This window comes from Cetorhinus maximus, unplaced genomic scaffold (genome assembly GCF_964194155.1).
Source record: "Cetorhinus maximus unplaced genomic scaffold, sCetMax3.hap1.1 HAP1_SCAFFOLD_445, whole genome shotgun sequence".
Lineage (NCBI taxonomy): Eukaryota > Metazoa > Chordata > Chondrichthyes > Lamniformes > Cetorhinidae > Cetorhinus > Cetorhinus maximus.
The window spans coordinates 31,315-51,016 of record NW_027596389.1 but is presented as its reverse complement, the minus strand read 5'-3'; the positions used below and the strand labels follow the sequence as shown (position 1 = coordinate 51,016).

Genomic DNA, 19,702 nt, shown 5'->3' with positions numbered 1-19,702 from the left:
TGCCAAATGATAAACTCTAGCTCCGCCCAGCTGGAGTAAGGTGCCCAATTTAGGGCTTCGCACTTCAGAAGGTTATGAAGCTTTTGGACCGGGTACATTGGAGATTTACTATAATGTTTCCAGGAATGAGGGGTTACAGCTCCATGGATTATCCAGAGAAGCTGGGGTCATTTCCTTTAGAGCAGAGAAGTCTAAGAAGATATTTGATTGAGGCCGGGGGAGATGGGAAGGTTTGGGGGTTTTGGATCGTGGCGGGCTGGTGAAGCAGGTACAGTTGATCCAGAGGTAAAAGTTACTCCCCAGATCCAGCAGCCCTCAGTGTTAATTGTACATCAATTTTGTTTAATTATATGCAGGTGGAGGGCATGAGTTGGGTTTTTACATTCTTCTTATCGTGTTCACGGACAGTCTATACATGGCCCAGCCAGAACTGGACACATTTTTGTGCCTTGTTGTTGAATTCGGCAAGATCTGCAACAGTGCAGGGTTCCTCTAGCGATAGACATTGCAGGAGATGTTGCATAGTCTGTGGCTCAGTTCCACATTCACAAGTTGTCGGGCTGGTTGTATATCTCCATTTGCTTAGTGACACCTTTGAACGACCTACACCAGTCCTAAGTCTGTCAAGGCACTTCCAGGTTGCCCAGTTGCAATTAGCTTCTGAGGGAAGGCTTTCATCCGGTAGAATTTCCATCGCTGGGGGTTGTTCGAGACTGGCGAGTCGGTCTTTCCACAAGGCGACGCGGGCTTCAGATGAGAAGATAGAAAGAGATTCTTATCAAAACTGTCTGGGGTTGAGTCCAGAGGTCTGTTCTTGTAATGATTCATTCTGTAGATAACTGTAACACCGCATAAAGATTGGCTGTGGTGTCACCCTTCACTAACTGGCTTCTGGACAATAACACCAGGCTTTCGATAGCATCCCCATTTCGCAAGGTCGGAATACTTGGTTAGACAGGTTTAAATTTAAAATGGTGTTTAATTATGATTATGCAGCCTCATTATAATATTTAATTAATTAAAATGTTCAACTTGGTTTCTGGAAGTGGCTGCCCAACTGCTTTCCTGCCAGCAGTAAAACCAACAGTGGGCAGATTGAAGGTGGAATTCCGGTTTTTAAGATTTTAATATCCCACCTGAGCCAAACCTGTTTGCTTTTAGGGGTTAAAATACAGCTCCCCCCCGCCCCCCCCACCACACCCAGTATCTCTGCTCAGGTAAGTCCCTGATGTCACTGGCAGCTCAAACATTTTGGGCTCTGTCTATCATTAACAGAGACAGCAGTAAAACTGAAAACAGTGTAACACTTCCCAACTAATTAATTCTATTTCTAGTCTGTATTTCTGCAGTTATATTCTTTAATGCAGCAAGCAATATCTTCACTCCCTCCCTCCCCCTTTCCAAGCTGTGCCCTAAAACACATCTCAGGCCGTGTGCAGTTGTAAGCATTGCCTTGCTTTTCACACTTACCACAGACTAATGTCCACTCACAGCCTCACTGAGTGGAGATCACATTGTTCAGAGGACAACAGGGAAAGCACAGGATAAATCTTCCCAGGCCAGGCAGGAGAGAGAGAGCTGCAGTCACAAAGCTATCATTAGATCAAGAACAGCCAAAAAAAACCCCCTACAGACAGAAAACCACTCACCCACACAGAGAAAAAGGAACTCTAGGGGACTGGAAATCTGGAACAGTCTAATGAGAAAGTTGCCTGAGGTTATTAACCAACACTACAAGCCTTGTCCATCAGCATATTGCTGTCTGCCTGACCACAGTCCAGGCTTCTATCAGTCTGAGCAAAACCCATTACATAGCAATTGTCTAAAAACAAAATTCATTCTTTTTTGCGTATGCTCTATCAGCCTTGGGGATGAATTCCCCTGATGTGTGGATCACAATGTCCTACGGTTTTTGGAGGGATATTTGGCCTCATCCCATCACTCAAGCCCAAGATTGCTGAAAGTGATTGTGCAAACTGCTCCATCTATTTAAACGTATGAACATACGAATTAGAAGCAGGAGTAGCCCATTTGGCCCCTCGATGCTGCTCCGCTATTCACTAAGATCATCGTTGATCTGATTGTAACCTCAACCCCACATTCCTGTTCACCCCCGATAACCTTTCACCCTCTTGTTAATCAAGAATCTATCTCGCTCTGCCTTAAAAATATTCAAAGACTCTGCTTCCACCACCTATTGAGGGAGAGAGCTCCAAAGATTCACAACCCATCAGAGAAAAAATTTCTCCTCTTCTCTGGCTTAAATGAGCGACCCCTTACTTTTAAACTGTGACCCCGAGTTCTAGATTCCCCCACAAGCGGAAACATTCTCTCCACATCCACCCTGTCAAGACACCTCAGATACTGAAGCAATCCATGTCCAAATGCTCAAGACCTGGACAATATCCAGGCTTGGGCTGACAAGTGGCAAGTAACATTCGCGCAACACGAGTGCCAGGCAATTACCATCTCCAACAAGAGAGATTCTAACCATCACCCTTTGACATTCAATGGCATTACCATCACTGAATGCCCCACCATCAACATCCTGGGGTTACCATTGACCAGAAACTGAACTGGACTAGCCATATAAATACTGTGGCTACAACAGCAAGTCAGAGGCTGGGAATCCTGTGACGAGTAACTCACCTCCTGACTCCCCAAAGCCCATCCACCAACTAAAAGGCACAAGTCAGGAGTGTGATGGAACACTCCCCACTTGCCTGGATGAGTGCAGCTCCAACAACACTCAAGAAGCTCAACACCATCCAGGACAAAGCAGCCCACTTGATTGGCACCACATCCACAAACATTCACTCCCTCCATCACCGATGCACAGTAGCAGCAGTGTGTACCATCTACAAGATGCACTGCGGGAATTCACCAAGGCTCCTTCAACAGCACCTTCCAAACCCATGACCACTACCATCTAGAAGGACAAGTGCAGCAGATATCTGGGAACACCATCACCTGGAAGTTCCCCTCCAAGTAACTCACCATCCTGACTTGGAAATATATCGCCGTTCCTTCACTGTCACTGGGTCAAAATCCTGGGACTCCCTTCCTAACAGCACTGTGGGTGTACCTACACCACATGGGCTGCAACAGTTCAAGGAGGCAGCTCACCACCACCTTCTCAAGGGCAACTAGGGATGGGCAATAAATGCTGGCCCAGCCAGCGACGCCCACATCACATGTATGAATTTTTAAAAAATCTTTCCTTAGGTAAGGAGACTCAGTACTGTACGCAGTCCTCGAGATGTGGTCTCACCAATGCCCTGCACAACTGAAGCATAACCTTCCTACCTTTGTAATCAATTCCCCTCCCAATAAATGATAACGTTCTATTAGCTTTCAAAATTATCTGCTGTACCTGCATATTAACCCTTTGTGATTCAAGCACTAGGACATCCAGATCCCTCTGAATCTCAGAGCTCTGCAATCTCTCACCATTTAGATAATATGCTTCATTTTTATTCTTCCTGCCAAAATGGACAATTTCACATTTGCCCACATTACACTCCATTTGCCAGATCTTTGCCCACTCACTTAATCTATCTATGTCACTTTGTAGCCTCCTTATGTCCTCTTCATTATTTACTTTCCTACCTATCTTTGTGGCATCAGCAAATTGAGCAACCATTCCTTCGGTCCCTTCATCCAAGTCATTTATATAAATTGTAAAAAGTTGAGGTCCCAGCACTGATCCCTGTGGCACACCACTCATCACAACCTGCCAACCAGGAAAAGACCTATTTATGCTAATTCTCTGCTTCCTGTTAGCTAGCCAATCTTCTATCCATGCCAATATGTGACCCCCTACACCATAAGCTTTTATTTTCTGCATTAACCTTTGATGCGGTACTTTATCAAATGCCTTCTGGAAATCTAAGTACAGTACATCCACCGGTTCCCCTTTATCCACAGCAGATGTGATTCCTTCAAAGAACTCCAATAAATTGGTTAAACATGATTTCCCCTTCACAAAACCATGTTGACTCTGCCTGATTGCCTTGAATTTTTCCAAATGCCCTGCTATAACATTTTTAATAATAGCTTCTAATATTTTCCCTATGACAGATTTTAGCTAACTGGCCTTTAGTTTCCTGCTTTCTGTCTCCCTCCCTTTTTGAATAAAGGAGTTATATTTGCTATTTTCCAATCTAAAGGAACCTTCTCCAAATCTAGGGAATTTTGGAAAATTAAAACCAGTGCATCAACTATCTCACTAGCCACTTCTTTCAAGGCCTTAGGGTGAAGTCCATCCAGATATGGAAATTTGTCAGCCTACAGCCCCAACAATTTGTTCAATACCTGGTGATTGTAATTTTCCCGAGTTCCTCCCTCCCTTCCATTTCCTGATTTATAGCTATTTCCTGGATGTTACTTGTGTCCTCTATCGGGAAGACCGAAGCAAAATACATGTTTAATTTTCGGCCATCTCCCTACTTTCCATTATCAATTCCCCAGATGCACTTTCTATATGACCAGCACTCGCTTTGTTAACTCTTTTCTTATTTAAATATCTATAGAAACTCTTACTATCCGTCTTTATGTTACTAGCTAGCTTTCTCTCATACTCTAATTTTTCCCTCCGTATTAATCTTTTTGTCATCCTTTGCTGTTCTTTATATTCTTTCCAATCTTTTGACCTGCCGCGCGTCTTTGCGTAAATATATGCTTTTTCTTTCAGTTTGATGCTGTCTTTAACTTTTTTAGTTAACCACAGATGGTTGGCTCTCCCCTTGGAATTTTTCTTCCTCATTGGAATGTATATATTCTGAAATATCCTTTAAATGTCTGCCACTGAACTTCTATTGACATATCCCTTAACCTCATTTGCTAGTTCAGTTTCTCTTTCTCTGTTCTCTTTCTCCGCTTTCATGCCCTCCTAACTGCCCTTATTTAAATTTAACACACTGACTCACCCACCGACACACTCACAATGACACACACACTGACACACACTGACACACACACACAGACACTCCCACCAACACACACACTGATACACACACAGACACACACACTGACACGCACACACCGACACACACACTGGGACACACACACTGACACACACTGACACACACACTGACACACTCACTGACACTGACACACACACAGACACACACATTGACATACACACATTGACACACACACAGACACGCACACTGTCACATACTCACTGACACACACTGACACCCACTCACTGACACACACACTGACAAACACACTGACACACACACACTGACACACACGCTGTCACACACACTGACACACATACTGACACGCACACACTGACAAACACACTGACACACCGACACTGACACACACGCTGACACACACACTGACACACATACACTGAAACACTCACTGACACACACTGACACACACACTGACACACTCACTGACACACACTAACACACACACAGACACACACATTGACACACACACACTGACACACTCACACTGACACACACACTGACAAACACACTGACACACACACAGACACACACACTGACACACATTCACTGACACACACTGACACCCACTCACTGACACACACTCTGACACACACGCTGACACACACTCTGACACACACACTGACACACTCACACTGACACATTCACACTGACATACATACACTGACACACAGACACACTGACACCGACACACACACTGACACACACACACTGACACACTCTGTCACACACACACTGACACACACTCTGACACAAACTGACGCATACACACTGACACACGCACTGACACACACACTGACACACTCACGCTGACACACACACACACCCACTGACACACTCACACTGACACACACACTGGCAAACACACCGACACACACACAGACACACACACTGACACACATTCACTGACACACTGACACCCACTCACTGACACACACACTGACACACACTCTGACACACACGCTGACACACACTCTGACACACACACTGACACACTCACACTGACACATTCACACTGACACACATACACTGACACACAGACACACTGACACCGACACACACACTGACACACACACACTGGCACACACTCTGTCACACACACACACTGACACACACTCTGACACAAACTGACGCATACACACTGACACACGCACTGACACACACACTGACACACTCACGCTGACACACTCACACTGACACACACACACTGACACACTAACACTAACACACACACTGACACACTCACACTGATGCACACACGGACACACTCACACTGACACACACACACTGACACCTACACACTGATACAGACACACTGACACACACACACACGGTCACACACACACTGACACACACACTGTCAAACTCACACACTGACACACTCATACTGACACACACACTGACACACACTCACTGACACACACACACTGACACACACACACTCACACTGACACACTAACACTAACAGACACACTGACACACTCACACTGATGCACACACGGACACACTCACACTGACACACACACACTGACACACGCACACTGACACATTGACACGCACACACTGACACACACATACTGACACACACACTGACACATACACCCTGACACACACACTGACGCACTGACTGGCACACACACTGACGCACTGACTGACACAGACACAGACATACACACTGACACACACACTGACACACTCACACTGACGAACTCACACTGACACACACACACTGACACACACACTGACACACACTCACTGACACACACACTGATACACACACACTCACACTGACACACTAACACTAACACACCCACTGACACACTCACACTGATGCACACACGGACACACTCACACTGACACACACACACTGACACCCACACACTGATACAGACACACTGACACACACACACCGACACACACACACTGACACACACACACTGACAAACTCACACTGACACACTCACGCTGACACACACTCTAACACATACTGACTCACTCACAATGACATACACACACTGACAGACACATTGACACACTCGCTAACACACACACTGGCAGACACGCACTGACACACTCACTGAAACACACACTGACAAACACACAGTGACACACTCACTGACACACTCACTGACAAACACACTGACACACACACTGATACACACCTCACACTGACACCCACTGACACACACACTAACACACTCCACTGAAGCACACACACACACAGTGGCACACGCATTAAGACACTCACACTGACATACCCACTGACACACTCGCACTGTCACACTCACACAGACACATGTACTGACACGTACACTGACACACATACCAACACACACACTGACACACTCACACTGACACACTGACATACTCACTGACCCACACATTGACACATTCACACTGACAGTCACACTGACACACTTGCAATGTCACACTCACACTGACACATATACTAACACACACTGACACACTCACACTGACACAATGACTGACACATGCACTGACACACTCACTAGCACACTCACAATGACATGCACACACTGATACACATACTGACACACACAGTGACAGACATGCACCGACAAACTCACTGACACACAACCTGACTGACACACACACACCGACACACACACTGACACACTCAAACTGACACACTCATGCTGACACACAGACTGACACACTCACAATGACATACACACATTGATACACACACTGATACACACAGTGACAGACACGCACTGACAAACCAACTGACACACACACTGACTGACACACAGACACTGACACACTGACACACACACTGACACACTCACACTGACACTCACACTGACACACACACACGGACACACTCACACTGACACACTCACTAACACACTCACGCTGACATACAGACTGACACTCAAACTGATGCACACACTGACACACTCACAAAGGCACACTCACAATGACACACACACTGACACACTCACTGACACACACACTGAAAGACACGCTGACACACGTCACTGACACACACACATATACTGACACACTCAAACTGACACACACAATGGCACACTCACTAACACACTCACAATGACATAAACCCACTGACAGACACATGCTGACACATTCACTGACACACACACACACTGACAGACACACACTGACACACACACACTGACACAGTCACAATGACACACGCACTGACACACACACTGACACACTCACTGACACTCACAATGACATACACACACTGACACACATACTGACAAACACACATCGGCACATACATTAACACGTTCACACTGATGCACACACTGACACGCCCTCACTGTCACACTCATACTGACACACTCACAATGACATACACACACTGACACACTCACTGTCACACTCACAATGACATACACACATTGACACACTCACGGACACACTCACAATGACATACACTCACTGGCACTCACACTGACACACTTACTGACACACTCACAATGACATACACACACTGACACACTCAATGATGCTCACACTGACACACTCACTGACACACTCAAAATGACAGACACACACTGACACACACACTGACAAACACAGTGACACACACACTGGACAGAATTTTTCCCTTGTTGGGCAGGCACGCAGCCGACCCAAACGAGAGTAAAATAGTGCGCAATGATGTCGGGCAAGCATCCTGAAGTCATCGTGCACTCTGCAATCTTTAGCTTGGCGGGCACGCATGGGTCTGTATGACTCATCAGAACTAAAGAAAAATAGAAATGAGGTGAAATATAAGCTGTTAGAGGGGGCTGGGACAGGTGGAGCTGGATAGAGGGCTAGTGATAGGTGGGGGCAAAGAAGAGATTGCCAATGATGTCATAGACAAAAGGACAAAGGGGTGTTGACAGTGGTGATATTAGCTAAAGGATGTGCTTCCACTTAGATTAGGAGAGATAAACATGAGAGGACATGGCTTTAGGGTGAAAGGGGAAAGGTTTAGGGGGAACATTAGGGGGAACTTCTTCACTCAGAGAGTGGTGAGAGTGTGGAACAAGCTACCATCTGACATGGTAAATGCGGGTTCACTCTTAAGTTTTAAGAATAAATTAGATAGATACATGGATGGGAGAGGTCTGGAGGGTTATGGACTAGGTACAGGTCAATGGGACTAGCGGAATAATATTTTGGCACAGACTAGAAGGGCTGAATGGCCTGTTTTCTGTGCTGTAATGTTTTATGGTTCTATGGGTGTCAGAGCAGCACCCGCCATTAATTAACAGACCACTTAAGGCCCTTAACAGTCAATTGTTTGAGATTTTTCATTACCCATGCGGTTTTCTGCCTGTCGCATGGGCAAAACAGGCAGATGGCCCAGCCGGCATTTCCTCAAACCTCATCCAAGGGCAGGATAAAAAGGGTCAGCAGCATTGCCAGTGTGAGTGGTGAGGGGTTTTGGAGATAGCTTGCTGCTGGTTGCTTATTGGTACTTTCAGCTTCATCTCTGCTTGGGGCTTCAGTCTTAGCATTTCCAGGCTTCATTGGTGTCCCCAAGGCCCCTGGAAGATTCAGACCGTGTGGACCCTTCCAGGTATCAGTCAGCCTTCCCTTACCCTGGTAAAGGGGATTGTGGTCTCCGCTGGTGGCACCTCCTCTGAGGAGGAAGAGAGGGGCAGAAGGGAGAGGAGGCCAGGTGTCCCAATGCAGCTTCCAGGGGAGGGACCTGTGGGAGGAGAGGTGCAGGCACAAGGGGCGTTGGGCCAGCAGGAAGTCCAAGGTGGAAAGAGCCGCAGGAGACGCCACTATCCTGCTGCCAGGGTTTACAGGTGACGATGCAGCTACCTCAATATGTCCAAGGTGCAATGCTGAAGGAGGCTTCACATCTCCAGGGAGACAACCTCCATCCGTCAGATGGTCGGCCCTGAGATCAGCTCCAATTGTGTGGGTGGGTACCCCATGCCAGTGGCTCTGAAGGTCACAGCTTCTCAACTTCTATCCCTCCGGCTCTTTCCAGGGCTCAGTGGGGGATCTGTGTGGAGTGTCCCAGTCAGCTGTCCACAGTTGTGTCAAGCTGGTGACAGAAGCTCTGTTCAGGCAGGTACTGACCTTTATTCTTTACCGTATGGACGAGGCCAGCCAGACACAGCGAGCCAGAGGCTTCGCGGCCATTGCTGGCTTCCCCCGTGTCCAGGGTGCAATAGACTGTACACATGTGGCCATCAAGGCGCCAGCAGGTGAGCCCAGTGTCTTCGTCAACAGGAAGGGTTTCCACTCCATGAACGTGCAGATAGTGTGTGATCACAGAATGCTGATTCTACAAGTCTGTGCCAGGTACCCAGGCAGCTCCCACAATGTCTACATCCTCAGACACTCCCAGGTGCCGAGGATCTTCAGCGCTCCAGCCTGGCTGGATAGATGGCGGCTGAGTGAGAAGAGCTATCCCTTGAAAAAGAGGCTCATGATGCCTCTTTGCCACCCAAGAACAGAAGCTGAGCAGCGGTACAATAGGAGCCACACCTCCAAAAGGTCAGTGATAGAGAGAACCATCGGTCTTCTCAAGATGCGCTTCCGACGTCTGGACCGTACAGTGGGAGCACTGCAATGCCCCCAGAGCCAGTGTCACTGTTCGTGGTTGCATGCTGCACTCTCCACAATCTAGCTCTGGCAAGGGGGGTCACAATGGAGGAAGAGGATGTTGACACAGCTCTACAGGCCACAGCTGATGAGTCCAGTAGTGAGTCTGAGGACGAGCACAGTGAGGAGAATGCTGAGGGTGTGGAGGTGGGCCTTCGTAACCCCCAGGGAGGCAGGGACACCAAGGACACCTTGATCCAACGCTCTTTCAGCTAGGCTGCCAAAGATCAGCTTCAACCACATTCCAGGGCTCCTGCCTCCATCCTGGATGTCTGAACTGACCCTTCCTTTTAAACCCAAAGTCCACTCAGTGCCTGCGCAATAAAGTCTAGAACCATTCACGTCTAGCATTACATACTGGCGTACTCTGCACCAATGAAATAATGAGGTGAAGCATACTCAGGCCATGATGACAAAACCAGGTTTATATCATTTTGACATGTACAGACTATTTACATCAACCCCTCTGGTCTTAAGTCCCAGATCAGTATACATTAACTAAACATAAATGAACATAAAATCACCCCCTCGCTGGCACCGGCATTGGAGACAGCCGGCTCACTCTGCTGTCCTGTTGGCCTTGATGACCTTGGTGGGCGTCCTCTGGCCCATGGAGCCTGTGCTAGCCCTGCCTGGGAGGGAGTGGCCAGTGCCATGGCTGGTATCTCCCCAGTCTCCGCAGCCTCATCAGATGGCAGGGTCACTGGCAGAGGGACGGAGGAGCTGCTGTCATCATCCAGAGAGCCCTGAGAGGAGCCCGCAGAGACGACAGGCAGCTCATGTGCCAACGTGACATCGCTCTGGGCCTCCCTGCTCACCATTGATGGACGGGCACCTAGCCGGGATACTGGATGTCTCATCCATCTCCCACACGGAGACTGACCACCTGAGGTCATTGCCTGTGTGAGGGCTGCAGGTCTGAGCGCAACCCCAGGAACACCTGATTCTGTCCCTGGATCTGCCTCTCCATGAGAGTCACTACTCTCTCAATGGAGGAGGCAGTGTGCTCGGCCATGAGGGTCAATGGAGTGTTTATGCTCCACATGGACTCCTCCACAATGAAGACCATGGCACGCATTCCCTCATGTATCTCCGCCAGATCCTCCCGCACACCCTGCTGGACATCCAGCAGCTGCTGCCTCAGGGACAACTCCAGAGGCTCATCATCAGCCACCGACTGAGCATGTTCCTGGTCTCCAGCAGTCCTCCGACTGCCGGCGCCCCGGGCACTCTCTGCCTCCGCCTGCACCTCAAGCGAGTGTGAAGTGGCCTCATCAATGTGCACTGACATTCTAGCCACTGAACTAATGCTCACCGAGGTGCTGGTATCTGCGTTGATGCCTGGTTCAGACAGTGGGGATGACACAGGTGCAGATGAAGCCCGGTGGTCCTCCGGTGTCAGGGGTGGCTCTTCGGGGTCCGCAGAGTGAACGCCTGCTGGTGAATCTAATGGAGAACAAGGACATGTCATTAGTTAAAGTCATCACACTGTCACTGTGCATACCAGGCACCCTGGTGAGACAGTGGAGATCTGCATCACAGCGCCATCGTCTTTCAATGATCAATGGGGACTCCAGGTTTGAAGCTCACACCTGTGAAGAGACTACACTAGAATGGCTGCACAATCCAAAACCCTCACCTTTGTGCACTGCGCTCTTACCTTCATCTGGCACCCCCGCCTCTCCACGCCCGGTTGCACAGGGAGTGCCCAACTCTCCAGCTCCAGGGCCTTGCACAAACCTGCTGAGCAGCAGGAGGTTGGGCTTCCCTCCACCTATACGTGCCCTCTCCAATTGGTTGCGGGCCATCTTCTCCTGAAAGGATAGAGGAGCATTGATTAGTCCAATCTACCTGCAGCGCCATTGCAGCCTGGCCAACCCCACCTGAGGAGCACCTGGCAGGGCACATCCGAGTTGTGATCCTCGAGCCGCAAGGCACTCAGTCCAAGCAGCCAGGGCTCAGCCCCTTCACTAGCTCCAGCGTCATTGACAGTGGCATTAAGGATCGTCCACAGGGGGACAGGCAGACCTTAACGTTTCTGTGCACTGACGCATGCCGACATGGTACTCACCCTTCCTGAGTGCAGCAGGTCATTGAAGCGCTTCTGGCACTGCACCCATGTGCACCGCACCACATCATGGCTGCTCGCCAGCGCTGCCACCTCCTCCCATACCTTCTTACTGAGGTGTGGTGGCCTCCTCGGTCAGTTTCATGGCCACTCCTGGGCCCGCCCACCCGATAAGGACAAAATTCAGCCCACTGATGTTCACACTGACACACTCACACTGACACACTGACACACTCACACTGACACACACACTAACACGCTCACTGACATGTACACACTGACACACACACTGACACGCACACACTGACACACTCACTGACACACTCACACTGACACACACAATGACACACACTGGTACACACACTGACACTCACTGACACACTCGCACTGGCACACATGCTGACACACACCGGCATACACACAGACACACATTCACTGACACACTCACACTGATACAAACATTAACACACTCATACTGACACGCACTGTCACACTCACACTATCACATACACTGACACACACACTAACACACACACTGACACACACACTGACACACACACAGACACATGCACACTGATACACACTGGCACACACACTGACACTCACTGACACACACACTGACACACACTGACATACACACAGACACACATTCACTGACACACACTGACACACATTCACTGACACTCTCCACACTGACACTCTCACACTGACACACTCATACTGACATGCACTGTCACACTCACACTGTCATACTCACTGATGCACTGACACTGGCACACTCACACTGACACACTTATTAACACAGACACTGACACACTCGCTGACACACTCATACTGACACACACGCTGGCACCCTCACACTGACACACACACACACACACTGGCACCCACACTGACACACACACTGACATACTCATTGAAACATACACCGACAGACACACACTGGCACACACACACACACACAAACAGACTCACTGACACACACACTGGCACACACACTGACACTCACTGACACACTCGCACTGACATACATACTGACACACATTCACTGACACACACACTGATACAAACAATAACATACTCACTGACACACTCACACTAACACACACACACATTGACATATGCACACTGATACACACTGGCAGACACACTGGCGCACACACTGACACTCACTGATACACTCACACTGACACACATTCACTGACACTCTCACACTGACATGCACTGTCACACTCACACTGTCACACTCACTGATGCACTGACACTGGCACACTCACACTGACACACTCATTAACACAGGCACTGACACACTCGCTGACACACTCATACTGACACACACACTGGCACCCTCGCACTGACAGACACACACACACACTGGCACCCACACTGACACACACACTAACATACTCACTGAAACATGCACTGACAGACACACACTGACACACACACACACACACACACAGACTCACTGACACACACACTGACATACACACACAAGCACACTCAAACTGACAGACACACACTGACACAATCACATTGACGCACACTGACAAACTCACTGACACGCACACTGACACATGCACGGACACACTCACACTAACACGCAGACATTGACACACTCACGGACACACTCACACTGACACACACAATGACACACACTGGCACACACACTGACACACTCGCACTAACATACATACTGATACACACTGACATACACACAGACACACATTCACTGACACACTCACGCTGATACAAACACTAACACACTCATTGACACACTCACACTAACACACACACACTGACACATGCACACTGATACACACTGGCACACACACTGACACACACACTGACACACATTCACTGACACTCCCACACTGACACAAACACTGACACACTCATACTGACACGCACTGTCACACTGTCACACTCACTGATGCATTGACACTGACACACTCACACTGACACACTCATTAACACAGACAATGACACACTCGCTGCTGACACACTCATACTGACACACACACTGACACCCTCACACTGACACACACACACACTGGCACCCATACTCTCACACACACTGACATACTGACTGAAACATACACTGACAGACATACACTGACACACACACACACACACACAGACAGACTCACTGACACACACACTGACATACACACACAGACACACACACTGACAGGCACACACTGACACATTCACATTGACACACACACTGACAAACTCACTGACACTCACACTGGCACACAAACTGACACATTCACTGATACACAAACAGACACACACACATTGACACACTCACTGACACATTCGCACTGACACATGCACTGATGCACTCATACTAACACACTGTCACACTCATACTGACACATGCATACTGACATACACATACTGACAACACACACTGACTACTCACACTGACACACTCACTGATACACTCACGCTAATGCACTCAATGACACACACACTGACAACACACACTGACACACACTTACACACTCACTGACACACAAACTGACACACACACACTGACACACCTACTGATGCACTAACACTGACATACATTGTCAAACTCATACTGACACACACACACTGACACACTCTTGCCACATGCACACTGACACACACTAATACACTCACACGGACATACTCACTGACACACACTGACACACTCATACTGAAGCACTCACTGACACACTCGCACTGACACACTCTCTAACACACTTACACTGATACACACACTGACATGGGAGGAATGAAGTTTCCAACAGGAATTAAATATAAAATAAAAATGTTTAAATCTCATCTATAACATGTCCCTGCTCATGTGACAGAATCACATGAGGGGACATGTTCACTTTATTTTTGAAATCTTTATTTCAATTGTTATAAATCTGCAGTTCCCTGAGGCAGCTCTGTGCCTTCAGGGAGCTATCAGTGCACACGGCCGCACACATGAGCAGACCCCCATGCTCGCCCTCCCCCCTACCCACCTGCCCCAGCCCCCACAGCCAGGCAGCACTGAGAGTTTCAGTGGGTGATTCATGCTGGCTGGCCATTAATTGGACATTGATACACTCGCAGTACATAGACTGACACTCACTGGCACACTCACACTGGCACACTCATAATACGCACACTGACACTGGCACACACTTTGACACACACACACTGACACCTTCACACTGACGCACACACCCAGACACACTCACAATACACACCCAGACACACTCACAACACACACATTGACACACTCACAACACACACATTGACACACTCACAATACACACCCAGACACACTCACAACACACACATTGACACACTCACAATACACACCCAGACACACTCACAATACACACCCAGACACACTCAAAATACACACATTGACACACTCATAATACACACACTGATACACAATGCACACTGACACCTTCACTATACAAATGCTGACACACACGATACACACTGACACACTCAAAATACACACAATACACACTGACACACTCAAAATACACACGCTGACACATACATTACACACACAATGCACACTGACACACTCACAATACACACACTGACACACACAATGCACACTGACACACTCACAATACACACACTGACACACTCACAATACACACACTGACACACACATACTCTTCCCCTACCTCCTCCACCTGTAGCTTTTGCTGTCCGGCTGTTGAATTTGCTCAGCAGATGACTACAATCTGTATTCCCAGTCAGGGCTGTACTTCCAAACTCCCTGGTACAGTGCAAGCAGTGGAGTGTTGATAACAATTGTTTACTCAGTGGTTTCTTAAGGCAGCTTGGCTCTTGTTGTGAGGCTGCTGTACAGCTGGGAATGTGTTCCTGGCTGCAGTTGTGAGCTCTGTCTAGAGGGAACAACTTTTGTTGCCCAATACCCAAGCTGGAATTTGGCGGGCTGGCTGCAGTGAAGGTGACAGGGAGACTTGATCCAGGATGGGAGAGCACTGTCTGCTGCTGAGACAGGGAGGTTAGATCAGGATGTGCTTCTTGTGAATCTGCAGTACCTGTACTTTGAGGGAGTGGAATCTTTCTCATTTGATAAAGATAACCCTATTTGTCATGAGAAGTAGCTGAGGTATGGTGGGTGTGGTCTATGGGAGCCTGCACTTTGAGGAAGCCTGCAATAAGGAAGAGGTGCAGTGCTCTGTCGCTGCTTCATTCTGTCCATGGCAATACATTCAGAGAGTCTCACTGAGCATCCTGCAGTACACTGGACTGGGAGAGGTTACTGACAGCTTTTGCCATGTGAAAGCAGCATGTGGCCTCAAACTGAGGCTCACCGAGACATTGACAGCCCCAGCAGAGAGACCCCCCTCAAGTTTCTCTCTGTTTTCTGTAGTCTGTTTGTTGCCCTGCTTGGTGCATTCTGGAATGTTCCCTGGCCACTCAGCCATGCTGCACAGGGAGAACAATGACAGGCCGTACTATCCATTGTCTGGTTCACAACTCAATTTGTGCCTTTGACAAAAACATTTCTCTCTCTCTATCCTTATCAAAACCCTAAAACCCTCGATCAAATCAACCCTCCATCTTACATATCCCAGAAGCCTAGTCTGTAACGTCTCTCCTCATGATCTAACCTATGGAGACCTGTTAACATCCTGGTGAATCTGCATCCCCTACTCTCTCCACGGTCAAAATGGCCTCTCTTAGGTGCCCAGAACCACAAACACATCTGGAGTTCAGGAGGTTGAACCATGGCTTTGTTCAGCTGATGGATAATTTCCCCCTCTCTCCCTGCTGCTGTGTGACTCAGCCAGGTTGGCTGCTGTCAGTTCCCTGAGCTTCAGTGAGCCCTGCTCTCTGACTGGGTGAGTGTGTCTCGGGTCTACCCTCGCCAACAGCCCCCGCTGCCTCTCAGAACTGACTCACTGCCCCTGGCTCAGTGCCAGGCAGGCAATCATTCCAATCTGCTGCATTCACAGTGGCCGTGGACATCTTGTTTTAAGTCAGGCTGAGAGAGACCCAGGATTTTTGATTATCTGTTTACTGCCTGCTTCCTTTGCCTTTTGGCGGAGAGCCAAGATATTCAAGGAACATTGAACACAGTCAGGATTTTCCCACGAATAGGCACATCTGCAGTTTAGTGGGAACGTCAATGAGAAAATAGTATCCAGCAGAATGTGGGACTCAGACCAGCAGAATGTGGGGACGCAGACCAGCAGAATGTGGGAGCTCAGACCAGCAGAATGTGGGGGCTCAGACCAGCAGAATATGGGGACACAGACCAGCAGAATGTGGGGACACAGACGATTAGAATGTGGGATCAGACCAGCAGAATGTGGGACTCAGACCAGCAGAATGTGCAACTCAGACCAGCAGAATGTGGGACACTGACCAGCAGAATGTGGGACACTGACCAGCAGAATGTGGGACACTGACCAGCAGAATGTGGGAACTCAGACGAGCAGAATGTGTGGACTCAGACCAGCAGAATGTGGGACTCAGACCAGCAGAATGTGGGACACTGACCAGCAGAATGTGGGAACTCAGACCAGCAGAATGTGTGGACTCAGACCAGCAGAATGTGGGAGTCAGACCAGCCGAATGTGGGGACTCAGACTAGCAGAATGTAGGGACTCAGACCAGCAGAATGTGGGGACTCAGACCAGCAGAATGTGATGACTCGGTCCAGCAAAATGTGGGGGATCAGACCAGCAGAATGTGGGGACTCAGACTAGCAGAAGGTGGGGATCAGACCAGCAGAATGTGGCGGCTCAGACCAGCAGAATGTGAGGACTCAGTCCAGCAAAATGTGGGGGATCAGACCAGCAGAATGTGGGACACAGACCAGCAGAATGTGGGGACTCATACCAGAAAAATGTGGGGTCTCAGACCAGCAGATTGTGGCATCTCACACCAGCAGAATTTGGGTGTCAGGCGAGCAGAAAGTGTGGGATGAGACCAGCAGAATGTGGGGACTCAGACCAGCAGAATGTGGGGACTCAGACCAGCAGAATGTGGGGACTCAGACCAGCAGAATGTGGGGACTCAGACCAGCAGAATGTGGGGACTCAGACCAGCAGAAAGTGGGGGTTCAGAGCAGCAAAATGTGGGATTCAGACCAGCAGACTTGGGGGGATCAGAACAGCAGAATGTGGGGATCAGACCAGCAGAATGTGGTGGCTCAGACCAGCAGAATGTGGGGGCTCAGACCAGCAGAATGTGGGGGATCAGACCAGCAGAATGTGGGGACTCAGACCAGCAGAATGTGGGCACTCAGACCAGCAGAATGTGGGGGCTCAGACCAGCAGAATGTGGGGGCTCAGACCAGCAGAATGTGGGGGATCAGACCAGCAGAATGTGGGGGCTCAGACCAGCAGAATGTGGGGAATTAGACCAGCAGACTGTTGGGGCTCAGACCAGCAGACTGTTGGGGCTCAGACCAGCAGACTGTGGGGATTCATACCAGAAAAATGTGGGGTCTCAGACCAGCAGAACGTGGGGACTCAGACCAGCAGAATGTGGGGACTCAGACCAGCAGACTGTTGGGGCTCAGACCGGCAGACAATGGGGTCTCAGACCAGCAGAATGTGGGACACAAAGCAGCAGAATGTGGGGACTGAGACCAGCAGAATGTGGGACTCAGACCAGCAGAATGTGGGGATTCAGACCAGCAGAATGTCGGGGCTCCGACCAGCAGAACATCGGGGCTAAGACCAGCAGAATGTGGGGGCTCAGACCAGCAGAATGTGGGGGCTCCGACCAGCAGAATGTGGGGACTCAGACCAGCAGAATATGGGGTCTGAGACCAGCAGAATTTGGAGTCACAGACCAGCAGAAAGTGGAGTCTGAGCCCAGCAGAATATGGAGTCTGAGACCAGCAGAATGTGAGGACTCAGTCCAGCAAAATGTGGGGGATCAGACCTGCAAAATGTGGGGACTTAGACCAGCAGAATGTGGCGACCCAGACCAGCAGAATGTGGGGACCCAGACCAGCAGAATGTTGGGGCTGAGATCAGCAGAATGTGGGACCCAGACCAGCAGAATG

The 19,702-nt window shown here is 49.0% G+C and overlaps 1 protein-coding gene across 5 annotated transcripts; it reads right to left on the bottom strand.

Annotated features, from left to right (window-relative positions):
- Positions 1-321: 321 nt before the first annotated feature.
- Positions 322-16,730, bottom strand: LOC144673714 (uncharacterized). 5 transcript variants are annotated; one of them, XM_078535416.1, is made up of 5 exons: positions 16,332-16,730; positions 12,250-12,403; positions 11,905-12,035; positions 1,471-1,578; positions 322-747 (listed from the first exon to the last, which is right to left on the bottom strand). In XM_078535416.1, the coding sequence occupies exons 2-4, from the start codon at positions 12,395-12,397 to the stop codon at positions 1,519-1,521; spliced, it is 339 nt and encodes a 112-aa protein (XP_078391542.1). In that variant the 5' UTR covers positions 12,398-12,403; positions 16,332-16,730; the 3' UTR covers positions 322-747; positions 1,471-1,518. The 5 variants fall into 5 exon arrangements, 2 of the variants coding, with proteins under 2 accessions (XP_078391542.1, XP_078391543.1); XM_078535417.1 differs by lacking the exon at positions 16,332-16,730 and adding an exon at positions 12,661-13,301; XR_013574406.1 differs by lacking the exons at positions 11,905-12,035; positions 16,332-16,730 and having other exon boundaries at positions 322-829; positions 12,250-12,398.
- Positions 16,731-19,702: the final 2,972 nt, after the last annotated feature.

What these genes read in the sequence shown, in the direction of transcription:
- LOC144673714 (XM_078535416.1), bottom strand. Translation starts at nt 12,397, where the DNA reads ATGGCCCGCAACCAATTGGAGAGGGCACGTATAGGTGGAGGGAAGCCC. An exon ending in GGCGGGGGTGCCAGATGAAG is followed by an intron (nt 12,036 to 12,249) that starts GTAAGAGCGCAG and finishes GTTCTCCATTAG; the next exon opens with ATTCACCAGCAGGCGTTCAC. An exon ending in ACGCAGATACCAGCACCTCG is followed by an intron (nt 1,579 to 11,904) that starts GTGAGCATTAGT and finishes TTGTGACTGCAG; the next exon opens with CTCTCTCTCTCCTGCCTGGC.